Raw genomic sequence first — 22,278 nt, 5'->3', positions numbered from 1 at the left:
CTAAAAGGATTTAAAATAGGTAAAACATCCAAGAAAGGAATGATGAAAAGACAGACTCGGATATCATTGGACAAAGAAATGAAGAGAAATGGTCAGACAGAAGAAAAAGCTAGAACCCACAGTGGGAAAGAGATATGTGGAGTCTTATCATGTGAACATTTGGTGGAAAAAAAAGTTTCGAAAACAAGAAAAAAGAATGAAAAATGGAAATAAGAACAATTCAATGTGAAAGAGTTAAAACGAAAATGATTGCAATTTCTGCATATGATAAGTGTTAAATGCAATTTCAACATATTCACAAGCATACCAACCAAAGTACAACACATCAACTAAACTCACAGTTTAGTAAATATTGTCTCATATTCAGTATCAATAACATAAACAACATCTGTCAACTGGTGTAATATTGGGGTATATATATATATTTGGCCAGTTGCCAAAAACCAGAGTTATTTGAGGCAGTAGGACTAATCTGCTTCACTACTTCTTAATCAGGCTTTCATTTCTACAGAAGGATGTAATATATCTTTGGCAGGAGATCTGTTTCTGTTATATTTACTGGGACTCTTAATCCACCATTATTATCATTATTACAATCTTAACGACCCATCATTAGGGCCATCAATTGGTGTCTAAATCCACAAATTTATTTATATATTCAAAAAAGAATGCACATAAAAAAAAGTTGACATGACTAACAGATTTCATGAGTAAGATTTTACCAAAAATTTTTTTCAAGTGTCAACGAAAATATATTTATGGTAAACCAGAAAATCTGAACTCATGAAAATATATGATTTCACCATAATTCAAACAAAACTTAAAAATTACTGTTTTAATTTTGATTTTCTAACTTATGTATTCCGTTTCTCACCATGTAGAATATTTTTGAAAGATGATATAATGTTTTGGAGTTAAACAGTGTTAATCAGCCAGCAGTAGGCTACCATAAAACTTACAAGTACCATTAAAAGTTGACTGTCTTAATGTAATATCATTTGAACAAATTTTTAATTTTTTACTGGCTACAACAACATTAATAATTTCTCCTTTATCATTGAAGATTATATAATATAGATTTGGATGTTTATATCATTTGCTACCATTTTAAAAAAAAATTTTTTTGCAATAATCCTATGTTAAGAAAAACAACCTACCACGTTTGTAACGTCTGACTACAGATATCACTGTTCTGTAATAAGCACACACCCTACTTCCAGTTACATTGTACATGAAGCCTCCTGAGCATACTGAAGGGAAAGTACCATAACATTGCTCTCATATAATCAGGATTTTGGCAACTGGATACTGGCACAATAATATAACATCATTCAACAACACACTGTAACATTATGTTCTCTATATTCCACTGTCATCACCTCTTTGGGGAGAATTTGGGGTTCTGTGGTCCTTCTGTGTACGATCTCAGTTCGTAGTTGGCAACTCTGGGGTCAAACTCAAACTTGTCTCTAGCGAAGATCAGTCGTATATCGGTGTGAAGGAAGATCTTGCCTGTCTTCGTACTTGAAATTCTAGACGAAAAAATGTCATCCTTACATCAGTAATGTTCAAAACAGACAAAGGGAAACCATTGCTTTAACACATTTTTTACAAGAAAATCAACTTAGCAAATTAATTCTGTCAAAATAAAGAGATTATCTTCTCTAATACACAAGTTCATGTATCACTTTCAATATTCAATAGGTTAACTTGAGAGACCATCAGCAGAAAAGTTTTTTAATACAACTATACAAGGGGAATAACTCCTCTATACCCAACTTTCGTTCTGGGGTAATTTTTTTTAATACATTTTCAAACAGGAGGAATAACTCAACTTTTTGGTGTTAAAAGGTAGTTAAAAGCGTTTATATTACACAAGGGGAATAACTCCTTCATATCTCTAAACATTTTATTGTTAAAAGGCAGTTAAAGTTAAAGGCAGTTAAAAGGTATATATACACACACACACACACACACACACACACACACACACATATAAATACAAGGGGAATAACTCTTGCACACCTGAGGTGGATAAGATAACGCAGGTAAGATGGCTCTGTACTGTTTGAATCCACTGGTGTATACAACGTTCTTTGTCGTAGGAATGTTTGGCAGTTAGGGGGCATATCACTCAGATCATACATCACAACAAACATCTTCACGACCGTTTTGTTGGGATTGAATAGGGTCTGAAATCAAATCAACATACAATCTTTATAATAAACTGATCACATCTTGGTGTCACATCTTGTCTTTTCCCCCTTGCCTTTCTGAAGAAGAATATATGTCTTTCAGTAAACCAATTATATCACAATCAGATGTATTTTGTACTAGATTTGTTCAGCTATAAAACATCTCAAAATTTTTAAAAGACCAAAAGCAAGAGTGTTTCAAATTTCTTTACGATACTCAATAATTAGTGATAAATATCAGAAATATTTGACTGTAAGAAAGCATTAAAAATTTGCTGAAAATTGAGATCTGTTTAAAAAAAACACCATGTTTTATCATATTAAAATTTGAAATACAAATCATTTGTCTCGGGTTGTTAAAACCTGTTCTTGTTGGTCTACCTACCACTTGAAGTGTGCCACACTTTGGAATGTGATAACCCCGCTTCCCTATACAGTCCAGGTTTATATGACCCTACAACATCAAATGAATCACCATGGTAACCAGGACGACAGGAGTACTTTGTGGTAGTATGTTGAAGAGTCACTTTGATACACTAGTGTCACTTAGTGATCAAGTTTGACGGTAGTATATTATATCTTTAAGGAAACAGAGTCAGAATATATTTCTTGTCTTAAATAAAATACTGATGCTATATATACCTGGTTAGTTGTATCTTTACTAAACAGAAGCATCTTAAAATGGAAAAGATTTTGAGATGTCAAAAATTACACTCACATCAGATTTTTCACAATTATTAGTAGATTGACTAGACAGGATGTAGTCACAATGAACAGACAGGGTGACAGGATGTAGTCACAATGAACAGACAGGGTGACAGGATGTAGTCACAATGAACAGACAGGGTGACAGGATGTAGTCACAATGAACAGACAGGGTGACAGGATGTAGTCACAATGAACAGACAGGGTGACAGGATGTAGTCACAATGAACAGACAGGGTGACAGGATGTAGTCACAATGAACAGACAGGGTGACAGGATGTAGTCACAATGAACAGACAGGGTGACAGGATGTAGTCACAATGAACAGACAGGGTGACAGGATGTAGTCACAATGAACAGACAGGGTGACAGGACATCATTGTACTTACCAGGTAGGGTGACGGGTGTTGTCACACTTACCAGGTAGGGTGACGGGTGTTGTCACACTTACCAGGTAGGGTGATGGGTGTTGTCACACTAACCAGGTAGGGTGATGGGTGTTGTCACACTAACCAGGTAGGGTGATGGGTGTTGTCACACTTACCAGGTAGGTTGATTTGTGTTGTCACACTTACCAGGTAGGGTGGCGGGTGTTGTCACACTTACCAGGTAGGGTGACGGGGCATTGTCATCAGATAGCTGGAAGAAGTAGGCTGTGACAGGAATTGTCACATGTTTTGGACAGAAACATCCCCCGGCCCCAATTTCTGCAGTGAAACCACTGACCACTCCAACTGGCTCAATACGACCATTCAAGACGGATTCCTGTGAAAGAAATTGCCATTAATATCTAAAAATAGCAAAGCCAGCTTTAAGGCTCAGTAGGTGATATATGAAGAAATTTCATCCAATTTTATGCCCAAGAATTTACAAATGTATCAAAGGATGAATGTATTGAATATCTGCAAAAAAAAATTTTCAGTCTGAAAAAAAGGTATGCCCTAATTGAGCATATTTATGGCATTTTATCTTTCTGATGAGAATTCCTGCCTTTAAGACTGTCGGAAGTTTCTATAATAAGAAAGTCACAGAAACAGAATATATTTTAAAGGTTACCTCAAGAATTTTAGCTGGATTGCAAATAGGTTAAACACAAAACAAGACATAAAACTTGTGAATTTATAAATGATTTCAAACTGTTGACCAGACCATTACAACCGAACATTTTTAAAAATATCAAACAAGGGACTGTATCATTCAAAACCTGATAGTTTCATAAATTATGAAACTGTGGATCATTTAACAAAATACCTCAAAGTTTCCTAAGAGACAGTTGGTAGAAGCTGGTGCACTTGTACTCAACACTTTGCTAGAGTTGTCATCAGCGACCCCAGTACTTTCAGATTGTAGCACCAACTTAGAACAGGACAGTGCACTGCAAATGGACATCAAATCTCTCCATAGTATTAATGTTCAACATAATCAAGACAAGCTGTTCTATGAAATATGATGAACTTCAACCTCCTTATTTCGATTCCCCTTCATTAAATTGTGTCAAATGTATATAAATTGTACTGTCTAATGAGTTTTTAAAAATGTATATGTATAGAGAATAATAAACTAGACCCCTTGCATGCTTCCATCCAAGCCAACAAGAGTGATGAATGTAAGTTGGAAAAAATTTGCTTCGCAGTTGTTGTAAAATAACTAAAGTTTATTATATATCATAAATGATTAAGTACAGGAGATGAAAGCAGATACAAGTAATAACAAATAACCCCATCCCATCACCCCCCCCACCCCCCCCCACCCCCGATGAAAACATTGCTAACTAGAACTGTCATCTGGAGGATAACAAATGCCCCCCCCCCTCCCCCACACACACACACACATGCACATAGGCAGAGATGGCCCATGATATTTCTGTATAGTTTTGGAGAAGCCTGGACAAGATCTCTCTAATCAATGATAAGACTTCTTTTGTTAACCATGGCAACCATTTTCATAACCATTCTTCAAAACCCATATATATCAATTTTCTGTGCAATCCGCCAATATTTCAATTTTCATCAAGGTTTCAATAGCAACGGTTTTAAAAACATCTGATGTGCCACATTAAAGGCTGTGCTAAGTTACAATGTTTGATTAATTTGCATTAAAACTGATCAAAGGACTGATAAGCTAAGGACCATTAAATAGAAACCTGTGTCTAGTGCCCTTGTTACCATGACAACGAAAATTTTTGCTGAAAAAAACCTGCATGCACACCTTCGCATTGTCTCAACTAAAACTTTTGAGTAGTTTCATTAAAATTGGTTCACAAAATAAGGTGTTGTACAGACAAAATTTTACAACAGAGAGACAGATAAAACAAGCATTACAAAATACGCCTGTCCTTAGTTGAGCAACCATTACTGGATGAATTTCAGGCAGATCATTTTGGTTTCAAGGTTGTAAGATTGATTTCCAAGATTTTCTACTGAATTTCTATAAAGTTAACGGTGCTTGTGCAAAAACTGCTAAGACGATTTGTAGCAAAGGATATTTTTGATTCGTAGGAAGGATTACTGACAACTCTTAAACAAACGGACATTGAAGATTGGTAGAAAGCTTTCATTCATAGGAAGGCTTATTGATGATTTGTAGGAATGTTTATTATGATATTTACTAAAGTTTACAGACTATTCATAAATATTGCAAGTTCACTGACATTCCGTAATAAAAAATAAAACAAAATAATTGTTATTACCTAAGTTATTAAGCAGAAACATTTTTATGATAAACCTTCATATGAAGTTTCAAATTAACAAATAAAAACTTACTCAAGTTATTGAGGGGAAACCTATTTTGAAAAATGTACCAAGGGCCATAACTCTGTAAATAATGGGCGAAAAATTTGGTTATCTCACTTGACCGGACTTTTATGGTAATAAACCTTCAAACTTTCAAATTAATCTGTAAAAAATTATTCACGTTATTGAACGGAAACCTATGTGCTGCTGCCCGCCCCTGCTAATTCCTGTATACAACTCCGACCCCCCCCCCCCACCCCCCCACATCCTCCTCTATGTTGATTCCTGTATACCATCCCCCTCTTCCCCGCTAACTTTGTTGTAGGGGTCAAAAGGGATTAGTTGATATAAAAACACAGCATTTGATTAAACTGGCCTGATATTGCCTCTTAGAAATGTACATCTTCTGTTGTAAAGTTTATCAAGGTTTTTACAGAACACATATCTATCAAACACTCTGATACGACATCTATCAGACACTTTTAGACACAAATTATTTCCACTGTTAACAACGATAGTAATACCAGGCTACATCATTTTTACTGTCTCATGCTATCACTGTTATGTTACAACTATGTGACCTACTTTTTGATGGCACGTGCATTGATGAGGGTATTGTCATAGTCAAATCGCCCTGTGGACTTTCTTTTCACTGGAGCCTGCGAGGACACACATAAAAGAATCAGTTTTTAAAATTCTGCTTAAGAAGTCCCCAGGAGCTGTGTTGTTTTAAAGAGAAATTTCACAAGTTAAATATATTCAGAATACTTTGTTTACTTCCACAGATGGTATATGCTGTACTACAAAATGCTAATTATTCTTACCTCTACAGGTAGAACAGAGGTGTAAAATTGAAACATAAATCATTAATAAAAATAAATTAAACTTTACCAAACTAGCCAATTTCATGTTGAAAGCTTTACGCAAACATTTTCCTTATTCACTTTGGCAAACAAAAGCCCTGGAGCACTTTGATATTAGACTTGCTAAAGGATATTACCATGACACCACAGACAATTTCAGTTCTCAGCTTCATGAGACTCTAAAACTGGTCAGCATCTAATTACACACCTCAAATCATCACCAACGGTTACAGAAAAAAACACTCTGACCAACAGGTCTATCACAACCCCTTATGGACAAGATGACAGCCTTTTTCACATGACTAACAATTACAACATCAATATTTAGGGCAAGAGAACTTGTCCGCTCATACACTTTGCTCCAACAAGTAAATTTTCCTTAAGCAAACTATATTAAATTTATATAACCTCAACAGTGTTAAATATATCAACACTGTAACAAACCAGAGGCAAAGGGAGATAACTCTTACCGGACTAGAACGGGAGGGTAATCCAGTGGAGGTATTGAACACCATGGCAGAACTCCTGTCAAGAGTCTGACGGAACTCAAAGATGTCTGCTTGCTGTGGTTTTTCCATCTGTAAGCACTGAGTCCTGGTTTCCTCCTGTAATGTATCCATGTGTCAATTTAGATTTTGGGGAGTACAACACTTTTATGGTAATAAAATTTGTCTAGATAAATCCATGGTATCATTTAAATATTCTTCTATATCTTTTTTACAGAGACCTGCACTTTGATTTTAAGTTCATGTAAAAAAATTAAACATATTAAAAACCGGAAAGAAATTTTCACAGCATTTTTATACTCATTCCTTCAAAAGCAAAACATATGTTCAAATAAGTAATTCAGTAATACCAAATTTTTGTTTAATAAAGAAAAATGTTATCTTATAACAGACGGCTTAAATTAAAAAAAAAACAAAAAACAAAAGATAAGGAAAGAGATAGACAACTGGTCCAAAAGTAGGAACCCTTTCATTGTATTCACGAACTTTAAAATCAGTTGTTTTATCACAATTAATTAAATTGTTTGCAAATTTCATCAAATTAAAACAGCATCAACAGTTCAACATTGATATATGCAACAGGTATGTGTTAGCATAATAATACTTACATTATGTAAATTCCTTTTAAGTTCCTTATTTAGAATGTGTTTGCACAGAGTTGTTCCCCCTGCCTTCCTACTCTTTGTAAGGTTATTTCTATCACAGATATTATCAGATTTTGTTGTTTCACCATTTACAGGCAATTCTTTATCATCCACGATGGGTAAATCACAGCTAGGATTTGAAGTTCTTGCCCAATCACAGTTTAAAGTAGACCCAGAAAGACTAGAATCACATTTTATATTAAGACCTGAGAATCCTTTCTCCAATTCAAAGCAGGAATCGTCTCTACTTTTATGAACTGGGACAGCATGCTTCACTTCATGAGTTACCTCCCCTTTTTGAATTTTTTTTGCATTTGATAAGCCATGGTCAAAAGATGCTGACCAAACATCTGAATAACTTGGAGGTGATCTCTTAATTGAAACACCAGTGGATGTTGTGGGAGGTAAATGAGATGAAGCACGATTTGATGTTAGAACTTCAGTAGAATCGGAAAGACTATTGGTGGGTGTAGAATCGTCTGAACATCCGTTTTCAGAAAAATCTTCAATATTTTGAGGAACAGAAAATTTCTGAGAAAAAACAGGCTCAGAATGATCTTTTTCACTCTTTTTGAAGGAAATTTCACAAGCTTCTAATTGACAGAGACTAGGTCCAGGTTCAGATAGACTCTTCTTAAATAAATGTCGTACAACTGTGGGTTTGGAATCTGAATCTAGTTTACACTGATTTCTGTCCAAAGCCATATTGCCTTCTGACTCACAATGTGGAATATCTGTTTTTTTCCTGGCATCCTCTCCTATGTAGAAACGACACTTTGTCAGTGGAATGTTGTCGAGGGTGGTACTGGTTTTCTCTGAAATAGGTGCATGATGGGAAAGACTAGATAGATAGGCTTCAATATCTTCCGATTTCAGTGGCTTCACTGAATCACTAATTGCATCCGACAGAATACGATCTTCCGTAAACGTATCATACTCATCTCCAGGAGCACCGAGGTCGATCTTCCGACGCTTAAAGAACACTGAAGATCCTTTGGTATTTCCGGTACTAGTGAGGAGGACTTTTGGGCTAGGTAAACGTTTAATAAGAACAGAGGGTTCATGACCTTTGGTGTAGGCCACTTCATGGCGATGATCTGACAAATTCAAGGGATTTCCCTTAAAAGTTTGTTTCATTGCAGAAATCTTGTCTGTAATGTCGATTTTGGGTTCATCATATTCATGATTCAATCTTGAACAGGACTGAACAGAGTCGAGGTTCTGATCAGAATTCGGCTGCTGTTTACATCTACTTCCTTGTGGTTCATTAAAATCAACAACAGAAAAGTATCCTACATTTTTGGTCCTTTTAGAGGGTTGACATTTTGGTGGTTTTCTGGATTCATATTGTGTTTCATAAGAAATTGAACAATTTGACCAGAAAGATTTCCCTTGCACATCATCTTTTTGGGAAGTTGATGTAGGATTCAGGGATGAGGAGGAACCTGAAGACTGAGGTTGATCTCTTTGTTTCCACACACTTTTAGACTTGTCTGGGACCTCTTGGAGCGACCTATTACTACTGGTTTGAACACAGGTTGTATCTTTATCATAGCCTTGCACAAGCCTGGCAGGAAAAGGCTTCTTAACTGGTAGGTTTTGTTTCTTTTCATTGGGTTCAGTAAACGGAGTAACTTCCCTTGAACAGATATCGTCTGGCTGCACTGGACTCTTTCGTTTGCGTGTTATGCCAGTCGTAGCATCTTCTTCCATGCACAGAAATATTGGAATAGTCTGCTGGCGAGGAATGGATGACACCTCTGCTCTTATTGCTGCATGTGACAGATCTGCGATCGGGAAGTGATGCTTCTCGGGCAAAGACGTGAATCCATGACACACTGACTCACCAGGGGCATAAATTCTACAAGACAGAGTAAACAGTATACTGCTTCCTGCATACTACAATGGTATCAAAATCTGTTACATCATTCATAAGTTAAAAAAAATATATGGTGTTGTTATATTTGTAGAAATTTTCTTTTAATTGTAGAAGTTAACACAAATCCTTGCTTAAAAGCTTGACCTCTGACTCCTAAACTTCCATCCTTATTACTAACCTGTACACCACCTGTACTGGAAGGTGTCCCCTCTGTGAAGTCAGCCAGGAACTAAGCTGTGAGAAGTGGAGGTAACTCCGTATAGCCTGCAGGAGAACTCTCCCAGTCACAAACGTGGCATCACATCTCTCCAACCTTCTGTCAACAGACACAGTGCCACTTAACATATGACAAAGTTGCTTTATCTAAGAAAGTTGCAACTAAGGAGGATTAATGTTATAAATTTACAAAATTTTTTGAAAAAGGGAAAAAAATCTAATCAATCCCAAAATCAAAAAGGGAACAACTTTGGACAAAGGGAAACCTGAAAATACAGAAACAAAGATAACAAATTTTCTGTGTCCAAATCAAAGATGGCCACCTTTCTGTCACTTTGTTGATCTATTCAAAAATTGAATGGGAACAAGTAGCAAATGTGAGCTTTCTTATGAAATTTGAAGGTTCCCTTCCCCAGTACTTCTCAAGGAATAGTCAGACCACTGGCATAGAGTAATTGAATAGCCTCTTTATGTGTTTCATTTTGGTTACCATGGTTATATATTATCTGTATCATTATGGTTTCCAAGGTAATATCCAGTCATTTTACTATGGTTACCATGGTAAATTCTTACATGTTTTAGCATGGTTACCATGATAATATCCAGTGCATTTTACTATAGTTACAACGGCAATGTCTGACATGTTTTATAATGGTTACCATGGTAAACGCTTAAATGTCATTTAAATATGATTACCATGGTAAACTCTTGCATGTTGTAGTATGGTTACCATGGCAATACAATGTGTTTTACTATTATTACCATGATAAAATAATATGTTTTACTTTGTTACCATGGTAATATACTATATGTTTTAATTTGGTTATGCTGATATCCGACTGGTTTAAAGTAATTTACCGTTTGGATAAAATCTGGACATCCCATCTCTCTAGTAATGTCATATCTTCCTGACTCGCAGTAATTGGACCAACCACAGTACAAGCTTCCAGCTGACCATGATCACAATTCGGCATCAGAAACACATCAATCCGCATTGGTATCATATTCTTTGACAACATGTACATGTGCTTTTTCTGAAGGTCTGTCTTCCTGCACTACAAAGTCAACAATTGAAAAACATCAATCAAATGTACCTTGCTGATAAAGAATTCAATTTACCTGACACTGGAGTTATATCATCCAATATTTTGATCAACAGGTTTGATTTCCTACCCAATTCAAAAGTAATCTCTCTTTTGAACATGACATTTTATGTTCAATGTTTTCATTTAAATCCTGTATGTCCTAAATATTAAAGAATTTCAATATAAAACAATCTTATAAAATAATATCAAAGTTCAAAAGTTTTTTTTTCTAAATATTTTAAACATTTTGCATTAAATTTCACTATATTAAAGTCTTTGTAATACTCAACAATCATCCTAATATCTATGCTCAAAGAATTTGGTTTTCATTTCTTTCGCCCTACTTTGGAACATAGGATGAAATTTTTCGAACAATAAATAGGTACTATCCGAATTAAATATCTCAAACTTTTAAATGATAGGTTCATAAAATAGGCCTTTCAGTTCATAAAAAGAAGTTAGTAAAGATTTTAACAAATTTGACCCCTGTGACCTTAAACATTAATCAAGGTAATTTCTTTTCACAAACAATATTGGGCTTCATCCTAGTTCTATTTAAAATGTTTTCAAAACATTTGGTCCATTGGTTATTAAGAAGAAGTTGTTTGAAATGAAAAATTTTATGCCTGACCACAGATGGACTACAGACGACGGACAGACAACGAACAAACAACAGACAACAGACACGGCACCATGGAATCTATAGGATACAAATATCAATATCAGTATTCACTGAGAATTTTCCTAACCAGCAGACAGGGTCCCTGCAGTCATGTTTCATGTTTTAATTGATTTGTTACCTCTGACCCTAACGAGGGTCCCTTTGGGAAATTCCCCAGTCAGTTCGGTCCCCCTCTGTGTGTAGAGACAGTGTGCCCTTTAGGGGCGAGTCATTGTCTCACACATCCTTAACAGGAAACGGTTGGGGAAACTGACTTGTAACACCCATAAATTCTATCTCCATTCATGAGGACAAGGGTGGGAGCAATGTGATTGTCTGTTGTCTGTTTTTTTAACACTCATGACCTCTGACCCCTGGGTAATGTTACTTTGCCAGTGGGGTCTTTGAGGGAAACTCACCTGTTGTCGGTGTTTATCACAAACATGAGCTCTGGCCCCCTGTACGGGGAGAACATGGGGGCCCTCCACACGCCCTTTAGGGGACAGATCGGGGGTTCTGGCCTCAGTCACTAGCAATCCAATCTCAGCAAACAAATCCGCGGGAACCCACAAAGTGTCCTCCATGTCTGGTCCGCCTGAATAAACACAGTCTGTTAGGTATACACTACTGACTGACAACATCAAAACATCTAGGTCAATAGCATACACATAAAGGTCAGTATATCATAGAAATAGATTAGATAGGTCAATATAACACAGATATCAGTTGGAGGATTGCAGATATAGGTCAGTACAAAAGTAGGTCATAGTATTACAGATATAATTCACAGTACTGGAAAAATAGGTCAATACTAATGTAGATCAGGGTACAATTTATTATAGATATAGGTCAGAGTATTACAGATATAATTCACAGTACTGAAGATACAGGCCAGTATAAATGAAAGTCAAGATTATACAGATGTTGGTCCAAGTATTAGATGGTAACAAAACAAGAGGCCCAATGCACCTGCAGTGCTCATCTCGTATCTATACCAGCTAAATATCATGCCTCCAGGCCTCTTAGTTCATGAGAAGAATTAGTCTAAAGGTTTTAATGAATTTGACTGCTGTGACCTTTAACATAGGTAAAGGTCATTTCCTTTCATAAACTTTGTTTGGCATCATCCTAGGAACATACCAGCAAAATATTTTTGAAAATTGGCACTTGTGACTTTGAAAGTGGGTCTAGGTAATTCATTTGAACAATCCTGGTACTCTTTTCCCACTATAATGAAGGCCCAATTTCAATACCCTTGGCATTCCACTTGCAGAGAAGAAGAGAGAAGATTTTTTTAACACATCTGACCCCTGTGACCTTGAAAATGGGTTAAGGTCATTCATTTAAACAAACTTGGCAGCCCTCCATCCAAGCATCTCACAGAGAAGAAGTTGTTTGAAGTGAAAAGTTGACCCACGATGGATGGAAGGACGACGGACGATGCACCATACCATGAGCTCAATTGGCCCATCAGGCAAGATGAGCTAAAAGCTGTTATTATTTACTGTCCATGATGTAGCTGCACAGTCACTCAACAATTTTTTTCTTTTTTAACGAGTATAAACTTCTTTCCATCATACTCTTCTACTTAAATAGTATGTGCAAACATTCTGATCAGTCTTACAATTACATGTTGTAACAAAATTAAACAATATTATGTTGACATTGTATACATGTCATTACCATTTCTGTATCTGTATGGTCTCTGATTGGTTTAAGATTCTCATCAAATATCCACCAGTATCTCAAACATCTACCAGTATCTCAAACATCTACCTAAAACATCCACCAGTATCTCAAACATCTACATGAAACATCTACCAGTATCTCAAACATCTACCTCAAACATCCACCTCAAACATCTACCTCAAACATCTACCTCAAACATCTACCTCAAACATCTATCAGTATCTCAAACATCTACCTCAAACATCTACATCAAACATCCAGCAGTATCTCAAACATCTACATCAAACATCTACCAGTATCTCAAACATCTACATCAAACATCTACCAGTATCTCAAACATCTACATCAAACATCCAGCAGTATCTCAAACATCTACCTCAAACATCTACCAGTATCTCAAACATCTACCAGTATCTCAAACATCTACCTAAAACATCCACCAGTATCTCAAACATCTACATCAAACATCTACCTCAAACATCCACCTCAAACATCTACCTCAAACATCTACCTCAAACATCTACATCAAACATCTACATCAAACATCTTCCAGTATCTCAAACATCTACCTAAAACATCCACCAGTATCTCAAACATCTACATCAAACATCTACCAGTATCTCAAACATCTACCTCAAACATCTACCTCAAACATCCACCAGTATCTCAAACATCTACCTCAAACATCTACATCAAACATCTACCAGTATCTCAAACATCTACATCAAACATCCAGCAGTATCTCAAACATCTACCTCATACATCTACCAGTATCTCAAACATCCACCAGTATATCAAACATCTACCTCAAACATCCACCGGTATCTCAAACATCTACCTCAAACATCTACCAGTATCTCAAACATCTACCTCAAACATCTACATCAAACATCTACCAGTATCTCAAACATCTACCTCAAACATCAACATCAAACATCTACCAGTATCTCAAACATCTACCTCAAACATCTACCAGTATCTCAAACATCTACCTCAAACATCTACCAGTATCTCAAACATCTACCTCAAACATCTACCAGTATCTCAAACATCCACCAGTATCTCAAACATCTACCTCAAACATCCACCGGTATCTCAAACATCTACATCAAACATCTACCAGTATCTCAAACATCTACCTCAAACATCTACCAGTATCTCAAACATCCACCAGTATCTCAAACATCTACCTCAAACATCCACCGGTATCTCAAACATCTACCTCAAACATCTACCAGTATCTCAAACATCTACCTCAAACATCTACATCAAACATCTACCAGTATCTCAAACATCCACCGGTATCTCAAACATCTACCTCAAACATCCACCTGTATCTCAAACATCTACCTCAAACATCTACCAGTATCTCAAACATCTACATCAAACATCTACCTCAAACATCTACCAGTATCTCAAACATCTACCTCAAACATCTACCAGTATCTCAAACATCCACTGGTATCTCAAACATCTACCTCAAACATCTACCAGTATCTCAAACATCTACATCAAACATCTACCTCAAACATCTACCAGTATCTCAAACATCCATCAGTATCTCAAACATCTACCTCAAACATCCACTGGTATCTCAAACATCTACCTCAAACATCCACCAGTATCTCAAACATCTACCTCAAACATCTACCGGTATCTCAAACATCTACCTCAAACATCTACCAGTATCTCAAACATCTACATCAAACATCTACCTCAAACATCTACCAGTATCTCAAACATCTACCTCAAACATCTACCAGTATCTCAAACATCTACCTCAAACATCTACCAGAATCTCAAACATCTACATCAAACATCTACCTCAAACATCTACCAGTATCTCAAACATCTACCTCAAACATCTACCTCAAACATCTACCAGTATCTCAAACATCCATCAGTATCTCAAACATCTACGTCAAACATCCACCGGTATCTCAAACATCTACCTTAAACATCTACCAGTATCTCAAACATCTACATCAAACATCTACCTCAAACATCTACATCCAGCAGTATCTCAAACATCTTCCTCAAACATCCAGCAGTATCTCCAGCATCCACCAGTGTCAACTTCTCAATTTTTAACAAGCACACATTCCTCGTATAATTACGTGTTTTTAGTCTTACCAATCACCACAAACAATATAGTTATGTGTTGTTTGTATTTTCAAGTCATTGTAACCATTAGTGTTTGAATTCCACTTTATGTCCTTCATGAACGTAATACACATCCTAATATACAAGTTATAAATACACCTAGTTGCACCTGATGACTTGAAAAGCTTACACAAACATCCTATACAATAACAAGGGTCATTTAGTTCATAAATATCCTTTACTAAAACGACATGTTTGTAATATATTTTTTCCTGTAATGTCGATCTTCATTTACATATTTGTTACATAAATATTTTATCGTGTATAATCAGTTTTAATCTTAAAAATCTTGTACTATCAGTTCTATAAGATACACAACATCTTTTCATATCAGCAATTCAACAAATTTTAATTCTGTTTTAATATTGAATTACTTCTGAGAGTTCAATTAAAGCACTGCTTTCATATCAACAAACTGACAAAAAAGTAACCTCAACTAATTAGTGCATTCATTTACAATCTATACGGACTTACTGCAGAACAACAAAATAGTAGACCCTCTGGTAGAATTTGGTTTTTAGTGCCGTGGTTTACTACAACAGTATCTAATTAACATGTTCACAACCAGTGTAATTTTACAGATACGTCAGGTTTGTAGAGGTAAGCCGGAGTTCCTGGAGATCAACCTGCTACCTGGCAACTGCCCCGTGTAAGGTCTCAAACCCACGACCCCGAGGTGTTTTGCTAGTGATAATAATGGTTATGACCACCATTCGGACACAAATTCTACTGTAACCTGCATGGTCACATTTGCGTTCATTCAATGAGTGGCATGGTTTCCAACATGTACTTCATATTCTTTTGAATTATCAAGTACCTGAAAACCACAAAATTTTATGAATAAATTGGCTACAGTGCACCTCAAGCCCCCAATCTAGATTTTCACATCTCTTTTGATCAGTGTTTCCCTCATATACCCTCTAGGGCCTTAACATCATTGCAGAAGAGTCCTAGAAGGATGGAACGGTTGTATGCATGATGCATAAGTGTGTATGGAGAGGTTCAATAGATTTGTGCATTTTTTGTACAAACCTTGTTCAAAATTTACCCTGAGCAGTATATGTTACATCTAGGTAAGCTTATTTACCATGCAGGCCTGGGCTTATTGACTGAAAATATGGTACATGTCTGTTGTGCCCCTCTCCACCATATACCTCATACATAGAAGGATTCTACACTCTGTGGAACCTATAAACATGTTGCACTTGTTTTTATAAATTATTGACATTCTCAGTAGACCGGACATGAAACAAATATACAATATAAAGGGGTTATTCAGTGAGAGGACATAGGCACTAAACCAAAAAGTAAGGCCTATACAAATAAAAATGTGTTTCTTGTGTCCCTACAGCTAGCATAGAATTCCAGGGGCCATTTTCTTAAAGACCATTCTGTTTAGTTTTCAGCTAATTCCATCAAGGTGACTCTCCCACCCTCAACTCTCCTACAAACACATCAATGTGACTCTCCCACCCTCAACTCTCCTACAAACACATCAATGTGACTCCCCCACTCTCAACTCTCTTACAAACACATCAATGTGACTCTCCCACCCTTAACTCTCCTACAAACATATCAATGTGACTCTGCCACCCTCAACTCTCCTACAAACATATCAATATGACTCCCACCCTCAACTCTTCTACAAACACATCAATGTGACTCTCCCACCCTCGCCTCCCCTACAAACATATCAATGTGACTGTCCCACCCTCACCTCCCCTACAAACATATCAATATGACTCCCACCCTCACCTCCCCTACAAACATATCAATGTGACAGTCCCACCCTCACCTCCCCTACAAACATATCAATATGACTCCCACCCTCACCTCCCCTACAAACATATCAATGTGACTCTCCCACCCTCAACTCTCTTACAAACGCATCAATGTGACTTTCCCACCCTCGCCTCCCCTTCAAACATATCAATATGACTCCCACCCTCACCTCCCCTACAAACACATCAATGTGACTTTCCCATCCTCACCTCCCCTACAAACACATCAATGTGACTGTCCCACCCTCACCTCCCCTACAAACATATCAATATGACTCCAACCCTCACCTCCCCTACAAACATATCAATATGACTCCCACCCTCACCTCCCCTACAAACACATCAATGTGACTGTCCCACCCTCATCTCTCCTTCAAACACTTCAATTCGACTCCCCCTACCCCTGAGACATTATTGTGACTCCCCTACCCCTGAGACATTATTGTGACTCCTCTACCCTTGAGACATTATTGTGACTTCCCCTACCCCTGAGACATTATTGTGACTCCCCTATCCCTGAACCATTATTGTGACTCCCCCTACCCTCGAGAAATTATTGTGACTCCCCTACCCCCCGAGACATTATTGTGACTCCCCCTATCCCTGAGACATTATTGTGACTCCCCTACCCTCGAGAAATTATTGTGACTCCCCCATCCCCCGAGACATTATTGTGACTCCCTCCTCCCATCAACACATCAAAGTGAGTATCTCATCTCGACCAATACTTCACTGTGAGTTCCCCTTCCCCCATTCCGAACAGCAACATATCACAGTATCTTAAATACCCTACCTTCATCTCACCACAAAGCTAACATTGTGACATCCCTACCCCTAACCCAACACACTATCACCTCCCCCACCCAACACATCACTGCATCTCCAAACATCCCTACCCCTAACCCAACACACTATCACCTCCCCCACCCAACACATCACTGCATCTCCCCTCCCACCAACAAACACATCACTATCACCTCCCCCCACCCACCAACACATCACTGCATCTCCCCTCTTACCTACTACCACATCACTATCACCTCCCCCACCCACCAACACATCACTGCATCTCCCCTCCCACCTACTACCACATCACTATCACCTCCCCCACCCACAAACACATCACTGCATCTCCCCTCCCACCTACTACCACATCACTATCACCTCCCCCACCCACCAACACATCACTGCATCTCCCCTCCCACCTACTACCACATCACTATCACCTCCCCCACCCACCAACACATCACTGCATCTCCCCTCCCACCTACAAACACATCACTATCACCTCCCCCACCCACCAACACATCACTGCATCTCCCCGCCCACCAACAAACACCTATCACCTCCCCACCCACCAACACATCACTGCATCTCCCCTCCCACCTACCCACATCACCACCCACACATCACTGCATCTCCCCTCCCACCTACTACCACATCACTATCACCTCCCCCACCCACCAACACATCACTGCATCTCCCCTCCCACCTACAAACACATCACTATCACCTCCCCACCCACCAACACATCACTGCATCTCCCCTCCCACCTACAAACACATCACTATCACCACCCCCACCCATCACCTCTCCCCTCCCACCTACAACACATCACTGCATCTCATCACTGCTCCCCTCCACCTACAAACACATCACTATCACCTTCCCCACCCACCAACACATCACTGCATCTCCCCTCCCACCTACAAACACATCACTATCACCTCCCCCACCCACCAACACATCACTGCATCTCCCCTCCCACCTACAAACACATCACTATCACCTCCCCCACCCACCAACACATCACTGCATCTCCCCTCCCACCTACTACCACATCACTATCACCTCCCCCACCCACCAACACATCACTGCATCTCCCCTCCCACCTACTACCACATCACTATCACCTCCCCCACCCACCAACACATCACTGCATCTCCCCTCCCACCTACAAACACATCACTATCACCTCCCCCACCCACCAACACATCACTGCATCTCCCCTCCCACCTACAAACACATCACTATCACCTCCCCCACCCAACACATCACTGCATCTCCCCTCCCACCTACAAACACATCACTATCACCTCCCCCACCCAACACATCACTGTGTCTCCCCTCCCACCTACAAACACATCACTATCACCTCCCCCACCCAACACATCACTGTGTCCACCTCTCAAACAACACATCAATGTATTATGACTCCCAAATGCCTCCCTACCACCAACCAATGTCAAACATAAAACTGACCTCCCCTCATTCTCCACTATTATCAATGTACCCTCAACACCTACCCTCAATCCACCCACATCCACCACCAACACATCACTTTGCTCCCCTGAACCAACCGGCACACCACTGTAACCCCCAATTCCTACTCTCACTCCCTCACCCTCCCCACAACCACTACCAACACATCACTTTAACACCCACCCCACCCTCTCACTCCCTACCCCACATCTACCACCAACACATCACTTTAACCCCCACCCCACCTTCTCATTCCTACCTCACATCCACCACCAACACATCAATGTAACCCCCACACTACCCTCTCACTCCCTCACCCGCCCCCACAACCACCACCAACACATCACTGTGCCCCTTCCCCCTTCCAAATCCACCAACAAATCACCGTGACCGACCTCACAATTCCTACCAACATTCCCCACTCACATCTTTTCAACCAAAATATCCACTTTGCATTCCTTACATTGGTCCACCCAATGCTAACTCTCTTAACTTGAATCAACAACCATTTGTCCAAACAGACACCACCCACCAGTCTGCATCATCATTGTGATAACCATAAAGCTTACACTTATGTAGCCATAGTGACAAAGATATACTTCATGTGGAGTTGTACCAATCTGATTTTGAAAGGGTGCATACATACAGTGCATGGGTGTCTCTACTAAACCTGTGAATGCAATTAATAATTTCCTTTCAGTTGAAATGCATGTGTGTGACACCTGATAGCAATATCTACATAAATACATGTACAGTGACAGGTCTAACAGTGTGTAAGGTTACTGACTCGTTAATGCAGACTATTTATAGCAACTGGGGACTTATCTCCTCGGGAGAGTATTGACTTATATGTCTACGGTATGCATGTGTGTAGCTGACGTGTAAAGTCCATATAAGGAAGTATAGACAAGTGTACACAGGCCAACAAAGCGAATAATTGTTTTTACTGTACATCGTTACAGAGTTACGAACGTGGAATACACATTGCCGTGGAAACGTTCTGATTCAATCAATCAAATACGTGGAAGTGTTGTAGAGTATGGTATCATCCAAGTAAGAGTATTACACTGTTACTAAAAATAACTTCGTATCTCTGTAGTCTCCAACGTGCCTAAGCCCAAAACAAAGCAAAGGGCGAACCAACCAACCAAAAAGTGAGTCAGTCTGAATCAGCTGTCAAACAAATGTATTCATTTTCAGATCTCATTTATTCCGAAAGGTAACGATTAACGACCATCATATCGATATGAAAAATATTACTACAGATAAGAATTAAACATTAGTGTTTCAGATATTAAATTTAAAACTCGAGGTCACTTTCGTAAACAGCTGATCGGCATAGTTAGGCCAAAACGAAAAGTCACCCAAGCGAGGAGAGTTACGATTCAACACGACCCTCCCAAAACGCACCTTTTTCGGGCTTCATTTCTCCCCGTGAACACCAAACCACATCTGCTACATAGCTGAAACTGTTCGTTTGTAATCTCTATAACTCCCTTCCACCTCTGCTAATAAACTATCCATCAGCATGAACTCCGTCGTCTGTTCCTTTCTCAGCCCATCTGGCAGACGGTCGCAGCAAGGAACGATCCTATGTTTATGATTTGCTTTCGTGTAGTCACGTGAGCAATTTTCCGTAAACAAACTCAAAATTCATTAATTGGAGCTGAAATTGGACTGAAGTGTATATAAATACATAGAGAAGATTTTTTTAAACTGATTTTACCTTATTTCATTTGTTATTTATTGTTTATCAGAAAACTAGACTGGTTGCAAGAGATCTAACCTTTGAACCTAACCTGAAATGACCTTATGAACTCATCTGACAGCTTCTTCGGAAATTGATTTCCGTAGTAATTTGATCGATTTGTTTTAGTTTTGGTTATTCCCATACTGGTATCTATTTCTGAAATGAAGCAGTCAATTGAGACAAGGAAATAAATCGATGTGAATTGAGCATATGAGATAATTTAGGTGTGTTTACAAAATGTAACCTGATGAACCCGACAGTCGTCCTGTAGCTATGAGATTTAAAGTTATCGCCCTTTGACCTAGTGAGTTAGACAAATATGGGCATTGTTAGCTGGCAATCGGTTCACGCGATTTTAGATTAAGATTTCCTTTGTCCTATGTCTTTATTGATAAACTATATCTACAAAAAAGTTGTGTTAAAGATAAGCAGGATATGGAAACCAACTAGAAACACGCCAATACATTTGTATCTATGCATTTCTTTATTCGATTACATGCATGGCAATTTACAAATTTCATTTTTGATTTCCTGAAAATTCTTTTAGATGTGTGGTTTATATCATAGTATGTATCCGATACATGTATATTGTATAAAATTTCCAATAAAATAAAATGAAATATTTAATTTCATAATCTGAGATTCCGTATATAATTTGCTTTATACATTGCGCCATGAACGCACTTGGTGTCGACTCAGCACTGACCGCCCTGATCAGAGCTATTTTGTTAGAAGCGAATGTCATTTTTTTTAAACGATACTAACAAATTAAATTGAAGTATCACAAAACTTGCATCAGTCTAAACATATGGGACTAAAAGGGGAATATAACATCTGGATGGTATTTCAGTTGCAGATATCTCTACCGTTTTATAAATTTTTAAATTAAACAGAAATTATTTGTCGTAAAAGTTAGCAGCATGTGTTCCAAAGATTAATAAGCTATTTGTTATTATTTATTTTGAAAAAAAAACTTAGTTATGTACTTTATGAGAAAAATGTTTTTTAAACACGGAGGCTTATTAACCCGAAATATTTTCTATAGTGTTACATCGAGATATAGGCAGACTCTGATCACACTGTACTTTAAATACGTCTCTGGTTGGTCAGTTACCGTACGCCGTATAATTTAACATATACTTATCTC

General features: G+C 38.2%; 1 protein-coding gene across 2 annotated transcripts; it reads right to left on the bottom strand.

Moving 5' to 3' along the window:
* Positions 1-676: 676 nt before the first annotated feature.
* LOC132552541 (atos homolog protein A-like) lies at positions 677-20,908 on the bottom strand. 2 transcript variants are annotated; one of them, XM_060216719.1, is made up of 12 exons: positions 20,792-20,908; positions 11,906-12,081; positions 10,599-10,795; positions 9,703-9,840; positions 7,610-9,506; positions 6,966-7,100; positions 6,218-6,291; positions 4,152-4,275; positions 3,507-3,665; positions 2,581-2,649; positions 2,026-2,192; positions 677-1,532 (listed from the first exon to the last, which is right to left on the bottom strand). In XM_060216719.1, the coding sequence occupies exons 1-12, from the start codon at positions 20,805-20,807 to the stop codon at positions 1,376-1,378; spliced, it is 3,309 nt and encodes a 1,102-aa protein (XP_060072702.1). In that variant the 5' UTR covers positions 20,808-20,908; the 3' UTR covers positions 677-1,375. The 2 variants fall into 2 exon arrangements, with proteins under 2 accessions (XP_060072702.1, XP_060072703.1); XM_060216720.1 differs by having other exon boundaries at positions 9,703-9,837.
* Positions 20,909-22,278: the final 1,370 nt, after the last annotated feature.

Source organism: Ylistrum balloti, unplaced genomic scaffold (genome assembly GCF_031769215.1).
Source record: "Ylistrum balloti isolate Yb309-2 unplaced genomic scaffold, AGI_CSIRO_Ybal_v1 Utg370254, whole genome shotgun sequence".
Taxonomy (NCBI): Eukaryota; Metazoa; Mollusca; class Bivalvia; order Pectinida; family Pectinidae; genus Ylistrum; species Ylistrum balloti.
Note: the sequence above shows the minus strand (reverse complement) of the source record. Positions and strands in the feature narration are given on the sequence as shown.

Bases quoted from the DNA above. Each gene is read 5' to 3' on its own strand.
- LOC132552541 (XM_060216719.1), bottom strand. The intron at 3,666-4,151 runs GTATTTTGTTAA...TTTCTTTCACAG, and splicing joins GTCTCTTAGGAAACTTTGAG to GAATCCGTCTTGAATGGTCG. The intron at 1,533-2,025 runs GTGTGCAAGAGT...TTTTTCGTCTAG, and splicing joins CGTTATCTTATCCACCTCAG to AATTTCAAGTACGAAGACAG.